The 12,235-nt window shown below is 41.2% G+C and overlaps 1 protein-coding gene across 5 annotated transcripts in view; it reads left to right on the top strand.

Annotated features, from left to right (window-relative positions):
• Positions 1-1,984: 1,984 nt before the first annotated feature.
• tjp1b (tight junction protein 1b) overlaps positions 1,985-12,235 on the top strand; it is a 61,562-nt gene continuing 51,311 nt past the window's right edge. For 4 of the 5 annotated variants that reach the window (XM_063901295.1, XM_063901288.1, XM_063901280.1 and 1 more), the window contains exons 1-2: positions 1,985-2,558; positions 3,151-3,262. In XM_063901295.1, the coding sequence (XP_063757365.1) occupies positions 2,123-2,558; positions 3,151-3,262 (548 nt within the window). In that variant the 5' untranslated portion in view covers positions 1,985-2,122. Of the gene's footprint in view, positions 2,559-3,150; positions 3,263-11,059; positions 11,543-12,235 lie in introns of those variants that run through there. The other variant, XM_063901302.1, reaches the window with a different exon arrangement.

The following is a 12,235-nucleotide window of genomic DNA, read 5'->3' as shown; positions in this document are numbered from 1 at the left end:
TTAACGTTACTAATGACTGCATTGATGACGATTTTGCTGTTTATTCATACTTTGACTGAGCCATGTTAAGATCACTCCGCGAATGACACCCTGTAATTATGTCCTACAGGTGGCCAATCCAACTATCTAGAATAAATAACATGAGTTCAGATTGCCTGCCGATGAAGAAAAATCCAATAAAGGTTTTGTAAAAAGCAAGACTTGTTTGTCTCATTATTGTAGAAATGTGCCAATATTTTCTGTGCAGAAAGTTACAATGCCTAACCCTAAATAGCCTAGCGCAACAACAAAACAAAAAACAGCCTCGCCTTTACTGAAGTCTACAAAAACGTAAAGGAGACCAAGACCACCTACGCTCCAAGCTTAATTGTCACACACTTTATATAAAACTTTAACTATTTACTGCACTCTATCTTTGGACAATTTCAAGGCTGTATCACCAGAGTCTGTGGTTTCTTCTTCAACTCTCTCAACCTTTCGAAAAAACTAGGTCGTTTCAGAAATTCATCCTTAATTAACCTACATTTAAGAAGTTGAAGTGCATGAAATTACCTGAATCCAGCAAATCCAGGGGCCGCATCGACAGCATTTACTGCTACTTGAACTAGGCTTACCAGCTTATACTAGCGCTGCTTTATCTTGTGTTGCTGGTTACAGCCTGGCCATGTTTTTCTAGCCTAATCTCAGTAAAAGAGATACATTTATATATTTTTTATTGAGGTTGTTTTAATAAAAGACCCAAATGACTTAACACGCATTGTAAACTTCAAAGCCATAAATCCTAAAGCAATAACTGAGCTACTCTTTACAGTCTGATTTAAATGATCTTTATTGGCATGACATGTTATGGCATTTGTGTATAATCTGATAACACCGGTCTGCAGCCCTGAAGCCAAATGTTTGAACTGGTTAGTTAATGAACATAAAATATGTCACCTCATGATTTACTGCATATGATTCTGACTGATCAAATGGCACCCTCTCCTGGTAAAGAGTACACCATCCTCCATCATTTTACACCGAAGCTGGATAAAATGTGATTCAAGGTCATGCTGGGTTTTGCCGCATTACTTAATTTTTTCAGTTCATTGCATTAAGCTCCCCTTTAAATGCCCTTGTTCCATTTTATGATATGTTAATGCTTCTGCTCAATGCAAGCCTGACATCTCAATGTAACGGGTCAATACTCATGACAAAATACTTTAATCTTGCTTTAATCAGGTGTCACACTCCCAGCAATAACCAGAAAGGTGGGTTGTTGGAGAGCTGGTCAGTATAGAGCAGCTGGAGGTTAAGGCAAGACTTCACCCCCAAAATGACTATTTGTAAATCCATTACTTGCCGTGTGTTACCTCACATTTGTGGTGGACAGTTTTTCTGGCATGCATCCACAATTAACGAAGCATCAAAATGAAGAAAAGTCTAGAATAGATGAATCAAGTCAGGTATAGCCTGCAGGTGCACTATTCGTCCATGCAAATACTGGCCATACAACAGTGTTTAAAATAGTAAGGTTATAGATAAATAAAAATTGGACTTCACTGCACGTGTGCTAAACAGATCTTATTTAGTTTTGCTGTTGGTAATTGCAGCCCCTCTTAGTGCAATGTATCAAATGTTCACAATTAATTGTTTTTTCAAGGTGAAATGCACTTCAAGATTTAAAGGTAACATGGGGTGGTTAAGCATTCCTTTAACTCTGTTACATTCCCATTGAGTTTCAGGATAGGGAGTGGGTTTGAACCTCAAAACCTTATTTTTGGACTACCTGAGGATTTAAAGTAAAGTCAGCATTACCCAAAATAACTGTGCGGCCTGTGATGTGTTCTTTTTTAAATTCTCTCCAAGGATTTAACAGAAAATAATTTAATTAAAGGTGGCATATGGTGATTAAATAGCAACGTACGACACAAAAATTATGTAAAATATGTTGTCTGTGCAGTGGTGAGCCGTTTGCATTGGTGTACTTAGGAGTCTGGTAATCTGCTTAGTGTCACTAAGTACCAAGCTAGAAATCAGCCACTGTCCAGATTGTCTCTTCCTGCCCCAGATAAACGACTCAGACAACAACAAAGCCAGGTTCCAGGAAATATGTGGCATGGTCGCTGCACTGGCATAAAATATGCACCTCCCCTCCTTTGGGAAATGTGTTGATGGAGCCGGGGATAAAGTTTTGTTAGGTCTCCTGAACTCGAAGATGTTTGGCAGTGGAACCAAGAAATGGTTTGTGAAGAAGCAGAAGAGGCAGTACCAGAGGACTGGCAGGAGGCCATGCACCAGGAAGAGGAAGAGATGGACGGCAAAGATCCTCAAGAAGCATCGACAAAAGATCCTGAGCGAGCTGGATGTCAACACAGTACTTCCCTACCTGGTGTATGACAAGGTTTTCTCACTAGGGGAATACAAGGAAATACTGGGACACGAGTCCAGCAAGAAACGGACAGAGATATTTTTGGATCATCTCTCTTCAAAGGGGCCTTCTGCATTCTGCTCATTCTGCTCTGTTCTGGAGGAAGAGTGTCCCCACCTGCTAACCTCCTTCCTGCTGGATGAAAAAGGTACATACATTGATAATCAATTGATGATTAACACAAAAAAATAAAGGTCATTGAGGGCTGTGTATTGTTGTGCTGTTGTTTCTCTGAAAACACACTTCAGCGTGCATCAGACCAACATTTACAGTGTATTAATTTCTAGCCGACCTTCCTCTTATTTTTACCAGTATTTTCCCTAATCTTGTGCTGCATTTACTATTATGTGAGAAATGCATTTTTTAAAAATGATCAAGGAAACAAAACTACTCTGGCGCCGTAAACCCGCGTCACAGACTAAGAGCCAGCAGAAATAGCTTCTTAAATCTGGATGGCTGAGGGGATTACTGAGCCGCCAGCGTTCCTAACTAGCCTCTGACAACATATGGCCTCAACGTGGCTGTAGTGCGCAGACCTGTCTGTGCTGCACTATTCAAAATCAATATGCTTCACTTACATTTACATAAAACTGAGTGCTCTACAGAAAATCCCTCTCAGTGTTATCTGTGGCTAATATTCTATCCTTACAAAGTGAATCCTTCTACTTACAAAGCAAGTGGGGAAGAAATGTAATGAAAGGGCCATTTAGAGTGATTAATATATGAATCTGTCTGTACAGATGGTGAACCAGGACAGGGCAGGAACGGGGGCTTCCCTGTGCCCCCTAACGGTTCAGGAGAGCCACCTCTGTGCTCCCCTCCCATGTACACCGACGCGGTGTTTAAAACCAGGTAAGAGACATTTTGCATTTCACTGAATAAAAGCCTCACATGTACTGCTTTAATGTCTTCTTGATCACCGAATGATCTACGAGTTGATCAAATCAACCCTGTGATATTAAGTGTTGCTTTTCTTATGAATTGAGGTATCTATGTTTCCCCTGCAGTCCTCCAATTAAAGGCATGACTTTAATGAACGATAACAAAGGCTGATATAAAACCATGCATGGCTTGAGGGTCACTGAATGCTTTAATTAAGAGTATGAAAATGATTGCTCAGCCCATTTGAGCACCTATTGACAATTTGGAACCAATGTATATTTTATCCCATCTATACCCTAATGCTTTGCATGGCTAATGTGTGCAGTGTGGTCATTCATTTGTTTTTCTGTGGCTTTATGATGCTGTCACAAGCGGCATGTCCTGAATGATAGATGTTTTGTCGTATCAATGCATCAATGTTTTGCTGCATGAGTTCCACACTGTCTTGTGCATGCTAATGTTGATGTTGTTGCTGTCAAACTGGGGTTTTATTTTTTTATATTGCTAAACCTCATTGGTTTTGGAACAGTTTGCCAATAAGCTGCACGCACATTTACAGAAATGTTGATCTTGTGTGTCATTATTAATACATAAATAATTAAGACATGAAAAGATGTGTTGGATGTAAGAAACGGTATGAACAATGTTTGCCAATAAGTACTGAGAGGATTCAAGCTGCTTGAGGTGTCCCAACACCTTATGTAGTTTTTTCTTTTAATTTGTCAGACCATCTGCAATTTGATGAATTTGGCAGAACTTGTCTAAAAATGGTGTTACTTAACTGCGTATATAAATGAACTGACAGAAAAGAGTATCATAAAATGACATCTGCTGAGCTATTCCTTTGTATTTGAGAGAGTGACTGGTACTGTGGTGCAGAGTCCTGCGAGGCTGCTTTTGTCACTGTGTGTCAGCTCCTGTGATTGTATCTTGACTGAGTGTTGGTGTCATTCTGATGTGTGTGTGTGTGTGGACCCCTGGAGAGTACCCTTGGCCGAGCAAACACAGCAGGGGGAGGGGAGGGATAGGGAATGGTTGTGTGTGTGTGTGTGTGTGTGTGTGTGTGTGTGTGTGTGTGTGTGTGTGTGTGTGTGTGTGTGTGTGTGTGTGTGTGTGTGTGTGTGTGTGTGTGTGTGTGTGTGTGTGTGTGTGTGTGTGTGTGTGTGTGTGTGTGTGTGTGTGTGTGTGTGTGTGTGAGGTAAAGTGCTTGCTTGGATGTGATGCCTGAAGTGACGGGACTGAGAAGCTGATATGCTCCCTAGACCGTTAAGAAGGCCTCTTTAATATATGACAGCTAAGTCAGCATAGAGACAGCTATCCCAGTGGTCTGGCCCTGGGCACTGACACACACAAACACACAGGAACAGGCTGACAGAAACCGACCAACACACACAACACAGCATAGCAGCACACACAGCCAGAATAGTCACAGTGCCTCAACACGAGATGCAGAACGCTAACATGGCAATGTAAGTCCTCTTAAAATTGAATGTCAGAGTTATTTTATCCAAACGTATGTTACGATTTTTAAATATACCGCTCTATGTGACGATGCTAACATCTGTTGGTGTTAGGAAAGGTAAAACCTGCAGAGATTGTTTTGTCGCTCATGTCTTTTTTATGTATTAATGCAGCCTGTATGTTTCCTCTTCTTACAGTCAGTCAGATACTGTCTGGCAAGGTTGACAGCATGCATATTTAGAATAAAAACTGCATAATCTTTTGTTTATTCACTCTTAGTAGAAGTAGGACAGAAACTGCCTCAAGTCGTGGATGCTTGGCTTCCAATTTGTTTGCCAGCATGTTTCCTCCTGTGACAGAGTGAAGCATGTCTGCAGTCATGCTTGTTATAAATGAGAACCTGAGATATCTTCCTCCTGGTGAACTGTATCTCCCCAAGGAGCAGCGTGTGTGTTTGTTTGTTTTTTACCTCTCTGATCCACACACTTCCTCTGAACCACAGCAGAAGAGCTGATTGATTGTCAGCTCTGTGGGTTCAAAGAGACACTGTGTTTATTAGTTTGGCTTTTCTTGTCCGCCTCTGGTCAGTATCCTGCTGACTGAGAGCGAACATGCAGCATTTAATCACATCTCACAGGGCTTCTGTTTTAAAGGGCACAAAGGACCTGTGTATCGCTGTAAAAGAGCAGCGCCAGGACTGATATGAAGCTGCCTGAATCAAGTTTAAGAGCCACTGACTGCAATAACGTTTGCATGGAAAATCAGCATATAGAACATCAAGCGCGATCTGAGTCTGACCTCTGGTATTAAAATGCTGATTTTAGTGCATAAAATGCATGATAACGCAGGAATATTGATTGGATAGCTGGCAATGTTTTAGCTCCAGGGTAAATCCCTACAGAGAGCGTGTGAGTGTGATTCTCCAGGATGTGTTGGCTGTGTGTTCAGATCTGTGGCCTTATATGTATATGTGAGGCTGCAGCTATGATGTAAGTCACCGTGCCTTCATCCATAAGTGGAGAAAATGAGATGCTGGCAGGTTGAGGAGGAGGAGGAGGAGGAGGAGGAGGAGGAGGAGGAGGAGGAGAGAAGAGATTAGCTGGAGCTGGGAGGTTATGCTTCTCTGTGCTGATGACTCACCTCACAGCACATAGAGAGAAAGCACTGCGACAGCACCGAGGTGTGACTCTGTGTGTGCCTGCGTGCGCGTTTCATTACTCTTGTTCTTCTTGGTGCAGTGCATTCATGTGAAGAGGACTTTCTCTGTGAACTTCTCTTTGTTTGGTGCAAAAGTAATAAATCACGGTGTTACAGCGGTAGTGGTTCTTAGGGCTTTCGTCCAGGTTTGTCTCCTCTGGGAGCAGCCAAACTCGGAGTCCTACAAACCAGCTTTGATTTTGCTGTGCAGAATAAAGTGGACAAGAGATTGTAAGGACACAGGAAAGAAGGGCAGCCCCGTCTGTCCTATTTACTTGCTGTAAAAAAAAAAAAGACTTTAGTATGTTATTAGCCTCCATGCATGCTCGGTGTGGACATGATTGTGTGAGTCGGTGTGTGCGAGTGTGCGGTGTGCAATAGAAGATGTCAGCAGTGGTTTCTCATGTGAGAAGGGTAATGATGGGGCAGGCTGCTCCAAACCATTACGTTGGAGATGCAGAGGGGGGATGCCAATGTGAAATCAAAGTGCTGCAGTGGAGTGTGCATGGTATGCAGCGATCTTCAGACTGCAGCACAAACACTGACCCACTGCTGTCTCAACGCTTCCCCACTGACACACTACTACTGGTTCCCACTCTTCCAACCTCCTGTGTGTGTGTGTGTTTCATTGTGTGTAATTGTGTGTGTGTGTGTGGCCATTGCAGTTTTGCCATCCAGTAATGACTGCTGTGTCTTACATGCCTGATAATGACGATGCGTGGTGTCTGATTTATCAGCAGAGATTTCTGAATGGCGTCCTAGTCAATGGGAGGTGACAGAGTGCACTGGTGGTAGGTTTGTTGCTGCTCTGATGATTCCATTAGCGGTGTTATTAGTTGAGTGTTGACTGGATTTAAGAGGCTACGAACAGGAAGCGTGCCAGCGTGCAGCGAAGACACGATGGGGACGTTTCCTGTGTGTTAAAACTGAATTATCAATCCATAGCTACAGTGCAGCACCATTATGCAATCTAAACTACTTCCTCCTAGAGAGTACGTATTACTGCCAGAAAAACTGAGGTCATTCTGTGAGGATTTTTCTTGCATATTGAGTTTTCTGTTCACTAATATTTTCTGTAAGTTTTAATTAAAGTCGCTCTAATTGTTACAGAGAATTGTCACCGGTGAACATGTTGTGACCAAATACAAGCTAAAAAGAATAATGGACTTGTATTCACCAACATGAATCCAAATGATTGGCAATGTCAACTGCTGGATATTTAAACAAGCCACTGTGTGCTAAATATTTTAAATAGAAAGATTATGATATATCAATGTTGTGTTAACAACTTGTTTCTGCTTCCCCCAAGTGGCAAAGGGAAATCCTCTGTTAGAAAACCTGCTTATTAACTTAACTGAGGAAATTAACTAAATGTAACTATCTGAAGTCTCACAGAATAGCCTCTATTTCCAATTAGTCTGTACCAAATTGCACAGTTTCTTTCAGGTATTTATTCAACGAAAGTGATACCATTTGATAAACAAACCTCCAGACAATTCTTAAAATGCTGGTGTCAGTCTAAAAGATACACAAAATATATCATGTAAACGCAAGCTTGCTAAATACCTCCCAAAGCCACGGACCTGCTTATAACGCATAACATGATATTTTTCTCTGACTGTTCTAATCCCTTAAAGAATATTCTGTTTCAAACCCAGTGACTTGTGTAGACTCCACTCACCAGCAGTTACTGCATGGGCGAATTTTTGGACATGAGAGCGCTGGATGAATGTAGGTTCCTTTAATGCCCTAAAGGGTTTCTGCGTCCAGTTACCCAGAAGTAACTAACTGGCAGCCACATGAAGAGCTGTTTTAAATAACAGAAATGGTCTGATGTTCATTCTCAGAGGATTAAATTAGGCTCGGTTGTAAATATGAGTTCATAAAATAACTTAAGCTATATAAATGTGGATATTTGTGGTAGAAATATTGACTTTAACCATTGATTTCATGTTACATAAACACACATTACAGCATGCAGTACTCGATGTTTACCCAACACTTGCAAGAGAAAGCTTTACACTGTCTGTACTGCAGGTTAGCATAACACACTCACTATGTGGAGGCTTCTGTCATCCAGAGAGCACTAAAGTGTGATGGGTGCATACATTTTCATCAATAAAGGCCACAGGGGGATTCACTCCCCTGATGCTGCCGATGTCAATGCCATGCTCAGTCAGTTTGTATGTATTGTGGAAATCTTCTGTAGGACACAAGTTAATTTTCAGCATATCCTTCAGTCCAATTTTTCCTAATTAATGCACCAGATAATCCCCTTATCACATAATGTGTATAATAGCTATTGTAGTAATGTGTTATGGTAGATAGATATTAGATCCTCAGTTTCAATTTATCTGGCCTCACCACAACCTCGTGTGCTGTTCAGCATCTTTGTGTAAGTCCGTCTGGTCTAGTGAGAGTGAGAAGTGCACCTCTGCTCAGGTGAGCACTTTTCTACTCCTCTAAGACTTCAAAGTCTAGACTAATCGACTTACTCGGAAGCTTAGAAAGGCACCAGTGTGTCAGTCTATTGACTGGAAAACAACCCACGCCAGCCTCTGTTTGCCGCTAATGACAGGTGGCGTGGGCACAGTCCACTGAGACAGAGCCGCTGTGATTTTAACAAATACCAAGTCACTGTATAATCTGAAGCAGGACTGAGGGGCATATTTAATGTGTCCAACATCATAAATATCCCTTTAATATTACTCATAGACAAGATAAATGTATTCATTATGATTTAGGCAGAAATAACCTTTGATTTATCATTTGTATTCACATCAAACGTTTCCAAAATAGTCATAGCTCTTTAAGAAGACAGGAAGAGAAAACCCTTAGGGAGCAGTTACTATCTTTCAGGTGTGAAGTACAAAAGCAGGAAATAAAAATAAGCAAAATGTATATATGACTGCAAGTCAAGTTTTAAAACACAAGTCATAATCCAATAATGGAATTCTTATAAATCCAGTATTGATGTAATACATCCATTATAAGTAACCTGTTAAGGTAGAATAAGTTGAATAAATGTCCAACATGTGTTCCGGTCAAGTACTTATTTTGGCTTCTGCTTTTCTCACCCATTCAACTTTGACTTCCTCTCACATGCATTCTGATCTCTTGAATTTTAAATGATTTTTCAGTAGTATTGTGTTATAAATGAATGGCAATGTTTGGACAGAAACATTATCGTGCAAATTGCAGTTTCATGTGATGGAAAATAAAGCATGTGTAACAAATGTGATTGTGACATCTAATTACTTGGAGCAAATAGCATATTTGTTTAATAAAACATGCTACCCTTCTGTGTGTAGCTCTAGTTCCTGACCAGACTCCAAATAAATACACAGTGGAATCACACTATAGCATATCTAAATATGCAGTAATGTATTTAGATGTTAATTATACTTTAGTTTCTCATTCTCAGCTTTAATAGGTTACATATGGTCAGTGTCTCTGGATGTATCATGTGTGTGGTGTGCAGAGGTAAAACCCTCTCTGGCCACATCATTACATTAGAGTCCGCTTCAGGAAAATATGACGTATGAGATTAGATTAAAGAAGGATGGTCCCTGACTACTATCTATAGTCTGCCCCCCTATTTCATTATGTCTGACATTTAATTTTAATTAACCACTAACTCCATCTTATTACCATTTGCCATTTTGTGTCGCACATAAATAAAGCCAAAAGAAATACACGTTATTTCCTTTGACATTGAGATGTGCTGACTTATTTTATTTAATATCAGATGGACACAGAAAAAAGAGAACTAACTGAGTCAGACTTTTAGGATTTAGATTAATCACCAAGGCCTATTATAATAATAACAACCTCATCATTTACACTGAGAGTACACTTACATTGACATTGTTCTAATGGAGGAAATAGGGCTTCATATGAGGTGAAGGTTCAATGTTGACCTTGAGATTTGACAAGGAAACGTTAACACGATGTTCCCTCACTGGAAATGTGCTGATTAAGGTGTTGATGAGATTGAACTGAAAGCTCATGAAAAATTCCCGTTAAGCTGTTTGTAACATTTTATCGGCGTCACCAGCAGATGTTTTACCAAAGACATGAAATGTTGACGATTGATATTCCCAGTTTACCCTAACAACTGATGAAGGCCACAACATGTGAGTGAAAGCTCCTAAAATGTTGAGTTTAATTTTTTTTTGTGCAATACAATACTTTAAATACCTCTAAAGAGGCCTTATTATGCTTTCTGCAGTAGTTGCCTTTCCTGTAGTGTGTTACATAGGCATGTAGCTTGCATGTAAATGTTTTGCAAAGGGTAAAATCCCCATGTCCCCTCTAGTGTGAATTTCTCTGCACACACTCCCTCCCAATTTTCTACGCTTGACTGAGGTGGAACAGTTGCTCTACTGATGAAAAAAAAAGGGGCAATTTAGAATCGATTTGGTCATTAATTATGATGACTTACATGAAGCATCTGACACAACGTGTAATAAAAGGACAAGAAATGGTGGCTGACTGATCCGTGTAGAGCGATGAAGATACCTTAATCTTTCAAAAAAGAATATACAAAACAAACATACATTTATACCATATTTCAATGATGATCTATAAAAACAACGCATTTGTTTGAGCTTTGACTTACTCCTTAAATAACGTCATGCCCTTTTTCTTCTGGCCCCGGACCGGACTTGTCACATTGTCAGCGGCTGTTGATGGAAATACGCCTTGTTTTCACGCAAGTTTTTGCATATCTGTTAAAAATTATACTTAAAGCCACTGCAGCTAAATGTAATTCATCCATGACTCGTTTTATTTTTTGCACCACTGTGACAAGTGAACATGTAAAACAAAACACAGACATCCCCACCTCCAAAAATAATAGCTAAGGGGAAGGGGGCTCCGACTTTCTAGTTCCGCCGCTGTTAGTCATCCCTTGTTCCAGGAAGTATTGTGAAACCCGAAAACACTCGTTAACAAGTAATTCAAGACAAACTGTAGACTGCCTAAACAGATGCCACAACTGAGCCCCTTCAAAATGAATCGGTCCCTCCTCTCCTCCTCCTCCTCCCCCTCTGCTCTCCCTCCTCCCCTCTGACTACACTGTACACACACTCTCTCCCCTACCTCACACACACGGACGCCTGGACGCTGCAGCGTTTTTAAGAGAGTGTTTCCAGCCCTGGATAGGAGGGAGGAGGAGGCAGGAAGGGAAGGAGAATAATGTCCAAATCCTGACCGTAATTTCACACAAGAGAAAGAGAGAAACGCAAAGAAATCCCCCATCGGATGGATCAGCGCTAAAACACGGTGTCATTGCAGACATGGGTCGCAGCGGTACGGCACCTCTTCCTCTGCTCCTTGGGGAGTGTTTTCACTGTCAGTCCTTCAGCGCTGGAAATGGCGTTGTGATGCTGAGCATGGAAGACGCAGCGGAGGCGGATGCGAGGGAATAAAGAAATATATGATCACCTGTGCTTTTCTTTGGGTTGGATATTTTGTAGCGGTGGACAGTACCATGGTGAATTACCAGAAATACATTACTGTTATGCAGCTGGCTCTGGGGGTGACCGCCTCCAACAAAGAACATTGTCTTCCACCCAGGAAGCGTATGTGGTGAGTATGAATCTTGGTGCGGATGATGATGATGATGATGATGATGATGATGATGATGATGATAATAATGATAATGATAATGCAGGTTGGGAGTAAAAAATAAAAGGGGGGCTGCAATGAGCCGAGCTGTCGCCTCCCACATCTCGTCTAAAAATGAGCGGGTCACGGATCCATGGTTTGCACCCTCACTCTCCAACATGAAATAATATCGCTTTCAGCCACTGCGGCCGGTCTGCACCATGTTGATCACAAACCCCACTGTGGTCGATAAGGCAACTGCTGGGTGTTTATGTGCATGCATGTGTGCGTGTGACTCTTAGTCCAGTGGCTGTAGATGTGTCCTTCTTCTCCATCAGTTTGTAAAGTTGAATGCGTAGGGATGATGTCATAGCCTCTTCATTGTTTCATTGCCTCCAACTTCATGTGCTTTGGATGTACTATTATATGGCTGCTGTCACTGGAAATGTCATCCTCAATAAGCTAACCATGGTAAACCATCACCCTTCCTTCTCTCTTCCTTACCCCCACTGCTGTGTTGTAACTAATGAATAAAATGTAAAGCATGAAACATGATCCTCTCCTGTTTTTATTTCCTGTGCTGCAGCCAGGCCTCTGTACACCTCTCATTGCCATGTCTATTAAACATTTTCCACCCATACTCTGCTCTCAGCATGTGTATTTGTGTCTTGTGTT

The sequence above is a fragment of the Eleginops maclovinus genome, chromosome 2 (genome assembly GCF_036324505.1).
Source record: "Eleginops maclovinus isolate JMC-PN-2008 ecotype Puerto Natales chromosome 2, JC_Emac_rtc_rv5, whole genome shotgun sequence".
NCBI lineage: Eukaryota > Metazoa > Chordata > Actinopteri > Perciformes > Eleginopidae > Eleginops > Eleginops maclovinus.
This window is presented reverse-complemented; position numbering and strand designations above follow the sequence as displayed.